Here is a 15538-nt window from a genome sequence, read left to right as displayed (position 1 = left end):
CAATGTAACCATGTAAAAACCACATGACAGTCACTGGCCTTCTCTCTTCGCTGTATGTTCCTCAACGCCCACACAACTCACCCCCATGCCTGGCACAAAGTAAAAGCTCAAAAAAATACTTGATGAATAAACAAATGATTCTTTTCTGTGCTGAAAAGTGAAGCTGTAAAACAAGATTCCTTAGGAGGAGGGACAGAAGACTCCAAAGTTAAGCCTGAAAACAGTGCAGGATGAACCAGAGGGAACAGGCAGAACAGGCCGGAAACCCCGTGGTAAAGGCCAGCTACATTGGTCAGGAGGAAGCATGTGGTTTCCTGAATTATACCCGTTCAACCCCATCAACCTTTGAAGCATAAAATATAGAGATCATGTCAAGGATCCACAGTGCCCCTTCAGTCCCACTTTAGAGTTGTTTCTAAAAGGGTGTTTACATTATCAGAAGGGCTGTAGAGGTCAAGGCAGCTGGAAGAGAAAAATAAGACTGCAAAAAGAAAAAAAAAAAAAGAAATAGGTACACCTCAGAGAACATCCCTATACAACATCATTAGAGGAAGATTCTTAAGCTAGAGTCCATTGGGCTTCCTCTGGGCCACACAGTGAAACTACGAAACTGTGAAAACACTGAAATTGGTATAAATTGTTCCTGTGTGTGTGTTTCTGTCTAGAGAGCAGACCTCAGATTCATCCGATTCTTATGCCCTTTGGTTATTGAGACTGCTACTTCTTCCACTTTATCAATGCAAATGGAACTCTTCTAAATCCATCATTATTCTTTAGGGGCTGGAAGTGGGCATGAGAGGTGGTAGGAAGGAGAGGGAGAAAGTTACTAAGCCCTCAAAGACCTATTAATTGAGTGAATATATGTGAAAGAATTACAGAGGGTTCCGCATATATAAACAAGGGCCTATGAATGTTAGTTCTCAGTATTTTTATTACTCTATGACAAATACCCTATGCTTTCCCAGCTTCACAATAACCCTACAAGGTCAGCATAAGTCCCATATCCTATTTATGAGACTCAAGAGAGATTGAGTAAAATAACTCCCAGCTTACACAGCTAATGATGGAGTTCAGAACTATCTAACTCCAAAGCGTGGACTCTTCATCTCTACCCCATGACCTGAATTACTGGCCAGGCTTTCAGTCTGAAAGCAGCCTTTCCTGCTACCCTTAAGGCTTTTACATCTTAAGCCCAATAGTCTTACTCTCTCTCTGAGTCTGTCCATCAGAACAGGCACTGAGCCTAAAAATTAGTTTCTTCAAGCCAAGGCATAATTTACTTGTTTATGTAATAGGGCCCTGGTCATCCCACTCAAATTTATACACTCAAGCCAGTTTCTCTCACATGGTGTGTGTTAGCCACTCAGTAACGCTGGACTCTTTGTGACCCATGGACTGTAGCCCTCCAGGCTCTTTCGTTCATGGGATTTTCCAGGCAAGAACACTGGAGTGGGGTGCCATTTCCTTCTCTATTCTCACAAGGTTCAGTTCAGTTCAGTCGCTCAGTCATGTCCGACTCTTTGCAACCCCATGAACCGCAGCACGCCAGGCCTCCCTGTCCATCACCAACTCCCGGAGTTCACTCAGACTCATGTCCGTCGAGTCAGTGATGCCATCCAGCCATCTCATCCTCTGTCGGCCCCTTTTCCTCCTGCCCCCAATCCCTCCCAGCATCAGAGTCTTTCCACAGGGTATCAAGCATTAATTAAAGATATTACCACACTTACCACAATTTAACTCCTTTGCCTCTCCAAGGCAACCAAGTCAAAGGCCAGAAGAGAAGAAATGTTTTCTAGTAGTCACAAACCAGAGTGAAAAAGCGCCAAACTAAGTCTCCTATTTTCTGGTTTCAAAACCCATGCTCAAGATTACAGCTAAACATTAGCTACTAAAACAGCCTCCCTAAAACAGGGGAGAATCCTGATAAATGTACTATACTCAGCACTTCCTATGTGTCTGCACTTTACACACCTTATCCCTATGTTTCCCAAGAGGCAAACAAGCTGTTAGATTGTTACTTCTCCTGAGGTTAAGCAAGTCTCTCAGGGTCACACCGGCAATGAGTAGTAGAACCAGGACTTAAACCCAGGTCTGTTATCATCAGCGTTCTTAACCATCCTCTTATCGTGTCTACACAGCCACCATGATTCATGCCACCCAACATCTCCTGTCATTTTTCCCTGGAGCTGCTTCCCTGAAATCTTGAGAGGACAAACCATGGAAGCAAGACAGACGGACTCTCTCAATAGCAGATCAGGTTTCAGGTACAGCTCGACCAACTACCAGCTCTGTCACCCTAAGAGCTGACTTGACCTTCCAAGGCGTGTTTCCTCGCCTAGGGAATGAAGCTCATTGTTCCTATCTCAGGATCTAGAAGACCCTGTTTCAGGGCATAAGTGTTAATGTGAAGGTTGGTTTCCCCTCCTCAAAGCACTAAGGTCAAAACTAGTGTTGCCATGTACCCCAATGTTCATCACAGCACTGTTTATAATAGCCAGGACATGGAAGCAACCTAGATGTCCATCAGCAGACGAATGGATAAGAAAGCTGTGGTACATATACACAATGGAGTATTACTCAGCCATTAGAAAGAATACATTTGAATCAGTTCCAGTGAGATGGATGACACTGGAGCCTATTATACAGAGTGAAGTAAGCCAGAAAGAAAAACACCAATACAGTATACTAACACATATATATGGAATTTGGAAAGAAGGTAACGATAACCCTGTATGCGAGACAGCGAAAGAGACACAGATGTATTGAACAGTCTTCTGGACTCTGTGGGAGAGGGCGAGGGTGGGATGATTTGGGAGAATGGCATTGAAACATGTAAAATATCATATGTGAAACGAATCACCAGTCCAGGTTTGATACATGATACAGAGTGCTAGGGGCTGGTGCACTGGGATGACCCAGAGGGATGGGATGGGGAGGGAGGTGGGAGGGGGGAACACATGTACACTCCTGGCGGATTCAAGTCAACGTATGGCAAAACCAATACAATATTGTAAAGTAAAATAAATGAACTACTTTTAAAAATAAATAAATAAAAGAAAACTAGTGTCGCGCTTTCGGAGCACCCCAGCGGCGCTCGACTTCAGACTCCTACCACCACCACTTCCTCTCACCCCTCTCCACCCTCGTGGCTGCCACTTTATTTCCCCTCCATTTCAGTACGTTCTCTTGCCTCGCAAGAAGGACTGGCCTTGGACGCTGAGAGGCTACCTACTTCTTTTTGTCCCCCGACTCTGGGCTTTGAGGGTCTGTCTCTCTGCTCAGGACCCAGAGTGTCCTGCAAAGCCAGTGCCGGCTGCGCACCCCGCCGCGCGACCCGCCCCGAGGGGCGGAGTGTGACCAGAGAGTTTGAATAGGAGGCGCCTGCCGTGGGAGACACCCCGCCACCCGCCGAGCTTCCTCGGCGGCGCAACCTCTCCGGCCGAGACGCGCGCAGAGCGGCCGGGAGGCTTCTCTGCACCCAGACCCCCGCGGCCCCGGCCCTCCCGCAGCCTCCGCTCCGGCTCGCCGCGCCGCCGGTCATGAGGCCGCTGTTTTACCGCTGCCACAACACCACGTCGGTGGAGAAGGGCAATTCGGCGACAATGGGCGGGGTGCTCTTCAGCACAGGCCTCGTGGGCAACCTGCTGGCCCTGGGGCTCCTGGCGCGCTCCGGTCTGGGGTCGTGCCCGCCGCGCTCGCCGCGCCCGCCGCCCTCCGTCTTCTACGTGCTGGTGTTCGGCCTGACGATCACAGACCTCCTGGGCAAGTGCCTCGTGAGCCCCTTCGTGCTGTTCGCCTACGCGCAGAACCGGAGCCTGCGGGGGCTGGTGCCCGGCTCGGACAGCTCTCTGTGCCAAGCCTTCGCCTTCTTCATGTCCTTCTTCGGGCTCGCCTCGACGCTGCAGCTGCTGGCAATGGCCCTGGAGTGCTGGCTCTCCCTGGGGCACCCCTTCTTCCATCGACGGCACCTCACCCCGCGCCGGGGCGCAATGGTGGCGCCGGTAGTGGGCGCCTTCTGCCTCGCTTTCTGCGCGCTGCCCTTCGTGGGCTTTGGGAAGTTTGTGCAGTACTGCCCTGGCACCTGGTGCTTCTTTCAGATGGTCCACGAGGAGCGCTCGCTGTCGGTGCTGAGCTACTCGGTGCTCTACGCCAGCCTCATGCTGCTGCTGGTCCTTGCCATCGTGCTGTGCAACCTGAGCGCCATGCGCAACCTCTATGCCATGCACCTGCGGCTGCGGGGACTCCTGCGCCTTGGCCCCAGGGAACGCGCCGAGCCGGGCGCCGGCGAGAGGGAGGCGACCCCGCTGCACCTGGAGGAGCTGGATCACCTCCTGCTGCTAGCCCTCATGACGGTGCTCTTCACCATGTGCTCCCTGCCTTTAATTGTAAGTTGTCCGCGCTAAAGCTGCAGGAGACTGACGCGCGGTGGGCCGCAGGAGAGGGGAGGGACGGGTGGGGCGTGTTGGGTGCGGTGCAAGAGAAGCTGCGCCCAGACACCGGAGGGTTTGTTCCCGCGTTCCGCGGATCAGTTTCCAATCTTTCCGCAGTCCTCAGGAAATAGAATCTAATTTGTTGAGCTAAAAGAGGTAAAGCCACAGAAATTTAGGGAAAGTAGGAACCGGACTGTGTCCCCTTAGCCCGGCAGAACCTCTCCAGTGCTCTGAGAAGGTCTCAGGACCACTTTTGCACCTCAGAACTTTGAGAAGCCGACTTGGTTTCTCCTTTCCCACTTTCCAATGGCTAAGCGAGGTTTTATTTCGTTACACCTGCCCATGATTTTAGTGGCATCAGAAATGCGCAAATGACATCTGGGCGTTCTTCCCACCCCACCTACCCCCCCCGCCCGCCCCCAGTATTGGTATGGAAAGGGAATAAGGGAAGGTGTAATCCTGCCAAACTGATTTGCAGACGCGAGTGACTAAAAGGGTAGGTTTAGTTTTGTTTTTTTTTTTAACTTTGAGGAGTGGAGGGCGCCCTTTCCCGCGCTGCCGCTGCAGGGGGTGGTGGCTGCAGAGGCGGAAAGGCTGTTTGGACTAGCAGGTGTGGAGGAAGGTTTCAACTGGTTCTGTCGCTCTGATAACCTGTCTGGACTGGTGTTGTTTCTATCTTGGCAAGCGAGGTGACATGAGAGCCATCATCTTGTGTTTCAATTTACTGATGCAGGTGGTGGTGCAGATTGAATTATTCCATCGTTTTGGAGGTATTTCCTCCTGTGATCCCTGGCAAGACTTCTAAGAGAAGTATTGCTCCTCTTTCTCTCTTGACTCCACAGTGTACTTGTTCAACGTGAACAACGTTTAAATAAATTCATTGTCAAGTCCATGTTTTGGGAGCCCTGAGACTTATGTGACTAGGAAAGTTAAGTTTCTTATGGCAGTGTAGCAGTTTTGGATATTACTTTCAAGGGTGGATGAAAGTGACATATAATGTGATTTTTTTTTCCCTTAAATGAAGGTCTTAGTATTGCATTGTCTGAATTAGGATTGGAACTCCCCCAAATAAATAAATATATAACTATATAAACAAAGAGATAAAGATATAGGTGGATATATTTAGCAATGGTTTTCAAACTTTAGCACACTCAGACTCATCAGCAGTGCTTTTAAAAACATAGCTGGCTGGCCCTGTTCTCCAGTTGCTGATTCAGACATTTTTGAAGAATTCAGCATCCTCCACTTCAGCTGCTGATGTGAAGATCACATTTGAAGAACCACACTCTGAAGCAGGAGCTAGCAAATAAGGACTAAGCATCCAGAGAGCTGGCAACAGCAACATTTTCCCGCAGATCCCTAGTTTCAGCAGAGGGCACTCTTCCCATCTGATTTTCCCTGTAATGGACTACGTTCTCTAAACAAGCCCATTGTATATTCTGAGTATGTTTCTTAGTCAACCCTCTCTTATAGGAGCAGTTTTATAAAGTATCTTCTAGGGAATACTATTGATCATCAGAGATTTTTTGAAAGTCTAGATTGTGTTCAAACAGATATCTTGAATAGAGTATGTATTTTGATCACTATCAAAGTGAACAAATTTGTCATAATTTCAGTAAACCCCCAAAATAACTAAAATTAAAAGGCCATTCATAGAATAAATATTACATTTCTAATACAAATCAAGTGACTTGAAAATATCAATTAAAATAACAATATGCAGGAAAATTGATATTGGTGAATACTGCATAGAAATAAAATGATTTGTCTTCATAATTTAAACATCGTTCAGTTACCCAGATGCCAACTAATCAAGCGTTCTCAAAGAGTAAGAATTATATCTTTCTCGACTCCACTTTGAGGAGAAAGGAGCAAATATAAAGATTTAAGTCATATGAAGTGTTTCCTTTTTCAATCAACTCAAGTGTGTAGCCTGTTGCCATCCATTTATTCATTCAGCTCAGATCTGGAACCTACAACATTCCAGGCACTGTAATTCATTGCAGGGAATTAAAATGAGAAAAACCTCACATCTGCCCACAGAGCTATAATCCTGGGGGTGAGAGAGAGTGAGTAGGGCCAGAAAATAGTTTAGAAAAGGAAAAGATTAACTCCTAATTGATAAAACAGTGATACTAGCTAATTATTGAATTATTATGATATGCAAGAGCCTGTTCTCAAGGTTTTACTCATACTATCTCGTTCGAATTTTGTAACGATGCTGGGAAATAGGTTCGATTGTCCCCATTGTATAGTTGAAGAAACAGAGTAACTTGCCTGAATTGTCATAGCCAGTGAGAGGATTCTATCTAACCTGGACAGTTAGACTCTAAAGCTGATGAGCTTAACCATCATTTCAAAGAGGCTTCGAGATGGGGGTAATTCTTTAGGTTGGCCTGGAAGAAAGGTAGGATTTGGGCACATGATCAATTTCCACATCTGTAAAATGGAGAGAATGAACATACTTAACAGGATTTTTGTGAGTATGAAACAAACTTTTTAAAGTAAAATGCTTAGAATGGTGCCTAGGAATATGAAACTCTGTATGGGCATTAGCCATTATTATTACTCTTTGTGTTATTGAACAGTTATAATGGGGGAGGGCTTCCAGGTAACCTCTGTTTTCCTAAGTGCACTAGATGGGAGTATCTGAGCCTGCTGAAACGCTCTACTGAAAAGAGAATTAAAAGGTAAGGAAACAATTATGAGAACGTACATCTTCTCATATCCCTGCCTTGAATGGGTTTGGTCTGTGCACTTACTTGTATCCCCTCCCATTAATGTTGAGTTTGCATGTTTTCTGGTCCATTAGCGTCTATTTTGTCCCATTATAAATTTAAAAATCTCCATGGGCTTGAGGGATGTAAGGGTATTGAGAAAACGCAGTTGGCCTCCAACCAAGTGGGAGGCAGTTGCAGTGCTGGTCAAAACAGCAGTGTTGACTGAATGGCAGGAAAGGGATGAGGCAGTTTGCAGGGCTACCCAGAGGCCAGAGACCTCAGGGAAGAGCAAGACAATAGGAGTGGCTGGGCACAGGTTTGTAGGCTTATCTTTCTGTCCCTGAATTATACTGCCTGGAATGTTGTAGGTTTCTTCCTAGTCTGAAAAGAGGATGCCAACCACAGAAAGAAAAGCATCTGTGCTAAGAATAGCTAATTTACATGAGATGTCTCCTGTCTTTCCACTGGAATGCATGCAGGCATGCATGCAAGTCACTTCAGTCTTGTCTGACTCCGTGTGACCCTATGGACCAGCCAGGCTCCTTTGTCCAGTATTCTCCAGGCAAGAATACTGGAGTGGGTTGCCATGCCCTCCTCCAGGGGATCTTCCTCATCCAGGGATCGAACCCATGTCTCTTACATCTGCCATATTGGTAGGAGGGTTCTTTACCACTACCGCCACCTGGGAAGCCCCTCCACTGGAATATTTCCTGTATTTTCACATTGAATAAAAGTTTCTGTTTCAAATGGACTCACAGACATAGAAAACAAACTATGGTTATCAAAGGAGAAATTGGGGGGGAGGGATAACTAAGGGATTTGTGATTAACAAATACATACTACTATATATAAAATAGATAAAGGACCTACAGTATAGTAGAGAAAACTATATTCAATATCTTATAGTAACCTATAATGGAAAAGAATCTGAAAAAGGGTGTATATATATATATACACACACACACATCCACACATATATGTGTGTATATATATATATATACACACATACACTCATAGATGTATATATGTGTATATGTGTATATATATGCATCTCTGTGTGTGTGTATATATATGCATATGCTATACACCTGAAACATTGTAAATCAGTTACACTTCAATAAAAAAAAGTTCAGAGAAAGGGAAGTTTCTGTTTCATTGGTGCCTCCACACATGTGACATTTCACATGTGACTTATTTCTGTGCTAAGAATCAAGAACAGGAAGAAGGCAGAAGAAAGAAGGGAAGAAATTTAGAATCTCTGGGAGTCTGGTGACCCTGTTTGTAAACAGTTCAGTGGACTGGATCTGTCCCACTTCAGGTCTTCCTCTGCACCACCAGGTAGCGCTAGCCCTGCAGCTCTGACTGCCGGCAGGCTAGCTCCAGGGATTAGCCTGGGGCTTCCAGGAGGACCTGCACCTCCCTGGCTCCTCACTTGCACCCATCCATGACAGTGGCCAAAATGAATATCACAAGGCAAGCTGCCATATTCTTATGGGAAAATAATGTTTCCTAAGTGAAGTAAGGGAATTTATCACGGCCATAGACCTTTTGCTATCTTAATCTAATGTTTTTCTTTAAAACAGTATCGTGCTTACTATGGAGCGTTTAAAGCTGTTCCTGAGCAAAATGGAACCACTGAAGAAATTGAAGACCTCCGAGCCTTGCGCTTTCTCTCTGTGATCTCAATTGTGGACCCTTGGATTTTCATCATTTTCAGAACATCGGTGTTTCGAATGTTTTTTCGCAAGATTTTCATAAGACCTCTTATGTATAGAAATTGGCACAGCAATTCTTGCCAAACTAACATGGAATCCAGTCTATAACTATGTTACCCTCTCTCATAAACTCAAGAATACATCACATCTTCTGCAAAGAACCATGAGCCACAAAAAAATCTTATAATTTATATCCTTAAAAGGTATGTTCCATAACAAAATATCTAAATGTATTTTCAAAACTGTTTGTTCATTTTTTTTTTTTTTGTTCATTCTTAATAATGTGTTGTCCCTCTGTATTCATGAATCAGTTCGGTGGAGTTTTTCATTTTGAGTTATAATATAATAACTATTATTATTACAACTAATAATAGTTATAATAGTTTTTTGAGTTATACCAGTTAAACTGGTAGCTCTTCAGTTGCTAAAGAATCTGCCTGCAAAGCAGGAAACCCAGGTTCATTCTCTGGGTTGGGAACTGGGTTCGATCCCTGTGTTGGGAAGATCCCCTGGAGAAGGAAATAGGAACCCACTCCACTGTTCTTGCCTGGGAAATCCCACGGACAGAAGAGCCTGATGGGCTGCAGTCCACGGGGTCACAAGAGTCGGATGCAATTTAGCAACTAACCCAAACAGTGTTTAAAGACTTAAAGCAATTATAGTGATTGTATCAATGTTTGTACTTGTTGTCCCTAATTTTTTAAGGAGATCTTAGGCCTCTGGGTCTTTATTTAAATTCAGGAGAAACACCACTGTTTACAGTTATGTAATAGGTTGTTCTTAAATTTTCTTATTCTCCTTATTTCTAGTGAAAGTTGATTTGTTTATTGTGTATCACAATTGCCCCTGTTTAAGTCTTTTCTTTGCCAACTGATGCAATTACAGCCTGAATTAGAGATGCCCCTCCTAAAAAGTGGGCTTCCCTAGTGGCTCAATGGTTAAAGCATCTGCCCGCAATGCAGGAGACCTGGGTTCGATCCCTGGGTCGGGAAGATTCCCCTGGAGAAGGAAATGGCAACCCACTCCAGTATTCTTGCCTGGAGAATGCCATGGATGGAGGAACCTGATGGGCTACAGTCCATGGGGTCACAAAGAGTCAGACACGACTGAGCGACTTCACTTTCACTTTCACTTTCCTAAAAGGGAGGTGAAAATGTAACTAGATCAGGCATTTGGAGCATCCTTCTCCGGCCAACCCATGAGATAAGGCTCACTGCCTTGTGTGAAGAGCCAAAGCTATAAATAAGTAAATGCGAGGTAAGGTGTGACTATGGTCTACAATCCAAAGAAGAAAAAAATTCCTTTTATCCTTTAAGTCCAATTTCTTATTTGGAGGGTGTCAGTAGGCATGAAAATTTGGGAGTGGGCTACAAAGTGTTTCAGTTTTTTGGAACCTCCATTTTGTAGGTTTATCATATTGATGGATTCTTTGGTGGGGAGGGATTTATTGTTCTTTGAAAGACTGGGATATATAATTTCCCAGAAAGCATGTATACTACAAATGGCTATAACAGAGCTGGGCATTCAGCGCAGCAACAAGCTCACCCGGACTCAGTCAGCCTCAGCTGAGCGTGGTGGCAATGACCTTAACACCTACCTGTTAAAGCCATATTCTGCCCTTGGTGGAGATAGTAAGATCTTATGGAGGTTCCTGAGAAATACAGTTTCAAGCTGGAGCAGGATATGGCTCAGATGGAGCACAACTAAGCACTTTAAGTGTACATTTAATTGTACATAATGTTTACAAATGTTAGCAACACTATGACCAAAAGGGAAAAGTGGGGAAAACACAGCTGCAGCTGTTAAACCAAACAAAAGACTATAGACCCAGCTTGCAGGAAAGAACTTCTACCCTTGGGTAGAAGAATACACGGGGGCATCAGAGAGCTTTTGGCATCTGTGGGGTCCCTTTGTACCCAACACAGACTCTGAGCTGGAGAACAGCTATGTTTGAATAGCCTGAGACCCCCATTTAGCCATCCCTTCCAAAGACCAGAGTATTTGCCTTATTTCCAGTTTAGGAACAGCCCCGCTTTTACCTCTGGTTTATCTCAGAGGTGGTATTAACCTGGAAATATATGTGTATTTTTTGTGTGTACCAAAACTGTGAAATGGTCAAATACAGGAATAACCAAGTTATAATCTGAGAGTGTGATGTGATGCAAAATACACTCATTTTCAACTTTAACTCTCGCTTATGTACTTAATGTGTAACTGCCTGTGTGTTTTATTGTCAGAGGAAGTTCATTTTTTTATGCTCTCCTTTTGGAAAGTGTTATGATCATTGTTAAGATCATTTGAAAAGTTCCCAGGTGAATCAATAAACATAATTTTATAATATTTTGCAAAGAAAATTACTTTTCTTCAAATGAAAGAAAAGAATTTCATGTTTTGGTTTTGTTTCATTGTTTTGAGTAAAAGTTTACCAGCAGCCTTTCATTCTCTAGCAGTTTAATAGAATGGATTTTTATAGACTGTCCTATTAGCAAATATGTTACTTTAAACAATTTTGCATAGGTTTATTCAAGGAATTAGCGGTCGTTTCTGTCTAACACAATGGAGATACACCATCTGTATGAAATCCTTGTTAAGTCAAAAGTCAACTTTTCAATGATCCTCCTTGATTTATTCATTATATTATTAAATAAGTCTTAATTGACAGATATCTTGTGCCAAGCAATTAGGTGCTGAGGAAAAAAATACATAAGACTTAGTTCTGGCCCATAAGTTGCTCTTTGTCCGGTGGGAGAGACAAGCATGTAAACAGTTACAACAGTTACCGAGTATGGAAATCTCAGTAGTAAATGTGCATGCAGAGTCCCATTGGAAGAGAAAATCTGAACCGGGGGTACATAGGGTAGGGTTGTCACTAACCCTAACTCGGGGTAGTTCTGTAGGGTTGTCAGAACTGCACAGGGAGAAGATACCGAAGTCAAGTATTGACGATGAGTAGGAATTTTGACTCCAGTTGAAAACTAAAGAAACTGACTAAGATAGTCCACATGAGAGGAAATACATATGTTTAATAAGTGTAAAAAAGAATTCCTGTCTAACCAAAGAAATGTTAAATTAAAATCAAATTATCAGGGACCACCCACAAAAATAATTATGACTGTCAATAACAGAAATGCTCTTATTAAATAAAAAGAACACTGGTGCTCCCCTGGTGAGTTTAGAAATCTGTCCACCTTTTCTTTCTTTTTTTTTAAATGACTTATTTATTTATCTACCTATCTATGGCTGAGCTGGGTCTTCGTTGCTGTTCCAGCTTTTCTTTAGTTGTGGCGAGTGGGGGCTACTTTCTACTTGCAGGGCACAGGCTTCTCACTGCGGTGGCTTCTCTCGTGCAGCACGAGCTCCAGGACACTTGGGTTTCAGTAGCTGTTGCACACCGGCTCAGTAATTGTGGTTCCTGGGCTCTAGAGCACAGGCTCAACAGTTGTGGTGCGGCGGCTTAGCTGCTTCACAGCATGTGGGATCTTCCCAGATCAGGGATGGAACCGTGTCTCCAGCATTGCAGGCAGATTCTTTACCACTGAGCCACCAGGGAAGCCCTGTTCACATTTTCTCAATAGCAACCTGACAGTGCATATCAGGAGCCTAAAAGTGTTCTTTTCTACCATTCCAGTGACTCCACTCTAGAATTCTCTTCCAGAAAATAATCAGAGGGGCTGTCACAATTATGTGCAAAACTCTTCCTTGTAGCATGGTTTAAAATAGCAAAAAAAAAAAAAAATGAAAAGGAAACCATCTAAATGACCGAAACAAGGGTTAGACAAACACTTCATGTATAATACACACACACACACACACACACACATGAAAATAACACAGCCATATAACAAGATGTTTTCAAATAATTTATAAAAATTGAGAAGAAAGCTTATAGTGTCATATGAGGTAGAACAAGCCTGATACAAACTATTTTAAGGTATGATCCATAATTAAAGTATATATATATGTGTGTGTGTATAAATATATATATATATATATAAAACCTTGAAAAAATAAACCAGAGAATCAAAGTGTAGACCACAGTTATCTTTTTTATGGACATTTTCCCCATAATTCTTCATATTTTCCAAGTTTTAAAATAATAAGTAAAATTTTCTTTCATGTGAAATTCTTTTTTAAAATAATGAATAGAAATGACCTGAGAAAACAAGGGGAAAAGGCATGCAGGACAAGCTTTTAAGTAAAGGACCAATATGTGCAAAGCCATGCAGGAATAAAGGAGTATGGCGTGTCCAGGCTTAGTAGCTCCATTTGGCAGTAGCTTGGGAATTATGAGCAGAGGTGACAGGAAAAGAAGCTGAAAAGAGATGCAGTTTTCACACTGTCGAGGTTGTTGGGTCCAGGGAGAAGGGTTGGAGCTCTTGTGGGGCCCATATTCTCACTGTAGACTTTGAAGCCAGGGTGCAGCTAGAATGGAGTTTGAGGGAGGTCATGCTGGTGGCATGGACTGCAGATGGGCAGATGGGGGCCTGATGAGGTTGTACAGTCCACGCAGTAGACCAGCGTCCTGGTTAAGGAAATGAGCAGGACCTGCTTGGGCTCCCCAGGTGGCACAGTGGTAAAGAATCTGCCTGCCAGTGCAGGAGATGCAAGAGACACTGGTTCCATCCCTGGGTCAGGAAGATCCCCTAGAGTAGGAAATGGCAACCCACTCCAGTATTCTTGCCTGGGAAATTTCATGGACAGAGGAACCTGGCAGGCCACAGTGAAGGGGTCGCAAAGAGTCAGACACAACTGAGCATGCAGACAAGGACTTGCTTACCTGGCTGCTTGCCTGTACGTGGAGTGCACCAGCTCAGAAGAAAGGGCCCCCTTTGATGATCTTTCTACTGGGAGGAAGCACAAAAATGCTAAATATGCAGGTCCAGAAGCACCATGCCACCAGAGAGGGACAGAGGAGAGGAGGAGCTGAATTCAGGCCACGCCAGGGAAAGGTGAGTTGTACAGCTTTTTAATAGATAGAGCTGATAGGGAGGATTCCAACTTATGGCTGAGCTTGCCTTTATTCTTCTTTCAATACACTCAGGAATAAGTTAGGAGAGGGAAGAATTCTGAAAAAAGTCTGTTTCTTTTTTTCCTGACATTGCCAGTATAACTGGATAGAAGATCGCTGTTACGATGCTAGTGAAGCTTCTGAGTCAACTATGGATTTTAATTATACATTACCCAGCTCGCAAAGAGTTGGACATGACTGAACAATGACAACAACCACCTAGCCATGTTAATAAAGGGCCAGTGATTAAGACCATTAACCTAGTTCCAAAAGTCCATCAAAGGCTGACTGGGCCAGGTACTCCTGAAGCTTTTGGGGAGAGAAGGGATCCTATGAATAAAAGCAGTATGATGGTCCTAGACACTCACTAGCCACACAGCCTTCATGCTCATTTAACTGAAGATTTCTGTGTTCTAGGCCAGCACTTCTCAAAGCCGAATACTGGGCCAGCAGCCTCAGCATCACCTGAAATTTGTTGCTGCTAAGTCACTTCAGACATGTCCGACTCTCTGCGACCCCATAAACAGCAGCCCGTCAGGCTCCCTCGTCCCTGGGATTCTCCAGGCAATACTGGAGTGGGTTGCCATTTCCTTCTCCAATGCATGAAAGTGAAAAGTGAAAGTGAGGTCGCTCAGTCGTGTCCAACTCTTAGCGACCCCATGGACTGCAGCCTACGAGGCTCCTCCGTCCATGGGATTTTCCAGGCAAGAGTCCTGGAGTGGGGTGCCATTGCCTTCTCCCCCTGAAATTTGTTAGAAACATACATTCCTCAGCCCTGCCCCTACAACAGCAGAATCAGAATCTCTGGGGCTGGGCCCCGCAGTCTGCTTTAAGGTGATTCTCATGCATGTTCAAGTTCAAGAACCACTGCTCCACCAAAAAACAAAAAGAAAATACTGGCCAAATGACCAAAAAATATGCAAAGAAGTCTCCATTAATAATGTTTCTCTGACCTCTGGTTCTCAGATCTTTTCAGTTGTAGAGTAATCACTGACACCTAACTCCCCAAAGCGTGTTATCTGTAATACTTCCGTTACAATATTTCTGTTCAGGCAATCATCATAACTCGTTACTTCGCATGCTCATAGTATTAATGGCAGTGAACGAGCCTTTGGCCCGTGACGGCAGATGCTCCTCCAGAGGAGCTCCTTCTTTATCCTCGTGCAGATGCTTATTGGGTCTAAGACTAACAGTTGTTTCATTGTGAAATAAAACTAAGCAAAGGGCATTCATTCACAGAATAACATTACCAGAGATTATGTCTAAAGGGAAGCTTTCATTAGGAAATTGATTACATACTAAAATGGTGCATAAAATGTGCGTATATTGTTTAAATAATAAAGTGAACATTCAAGTAAATGCCATGCAGGTCAAGAAACAGAACCAGAGGTGAACACTATCCTGACATTGGGATGACCATGTCTTCACTTTTCGTTACTTTACCACCTTAGTGTGCATCATAAAAGAGTACATAAGAGTGTGCATCATAAAAGAGTACATCATAAGAGGGTACTCTTTCATGTCTTTCTCCCAAGCTTAGCACTGTGTCTCATATCAGATTCCTCCCACACAGACACAGGGCAGGGCTTGAGGTGTGTGTGATCTGTGGAGCTCGTGATCTGTGGAGCTCATGTTCTCAGGAGAAAGGCAGTGAAGGAAGCTGGG

The 15538-nt window shown here is 44.0% G+C and overlaps 1 protein-coding gene across 1 annotated transcript; it reads left to right on the top strand.

Annotated features, from left to right (window-relative positions):
• The first annotated feature begins 3379 nt into the window (after window positions 1-3379).
• On the top strand, window positions 3380-11205 carry PTGDR (prostaglandin D2 receptor). Its single transcript, XM_040226725.1, has 2 exons — window positions 3380-4385; window positions 8734-11205. The coding sequence occupies exons 1-2, from the start codon at window positions 3540-3542 to the stop codon at window positions 8971-8973; spliced, it is 1086 nt and encodes a 361-aa protein (XP_040082659.1). The 5' UTR covers window positions 3380-3539; the 3' UTR covers window positions 8974-11205.
• Window positions 11206-15538: the final 4333 nt, after the last annotated feature.

The sequence above is a fragment of the Oryx dammah genome, unplaced genomic scaffold (genome assembly GCF_014754425.2).
Source record: "Oryx dammah isolate SB20612 unplaced genomic scaffold, SCBI_Odam_1.1 HiC_scaffold_26, whole genome shotgun sequence".
Lineage (NCBI taxonomy): Eukaryota > Metazoa > Chordata > Mammalia > Artiodactyla > Bovidae > Oryx > Oryx dammah.
This window is presented reverse-complemented; position numbering and strand designations above follow the sequence as displayed.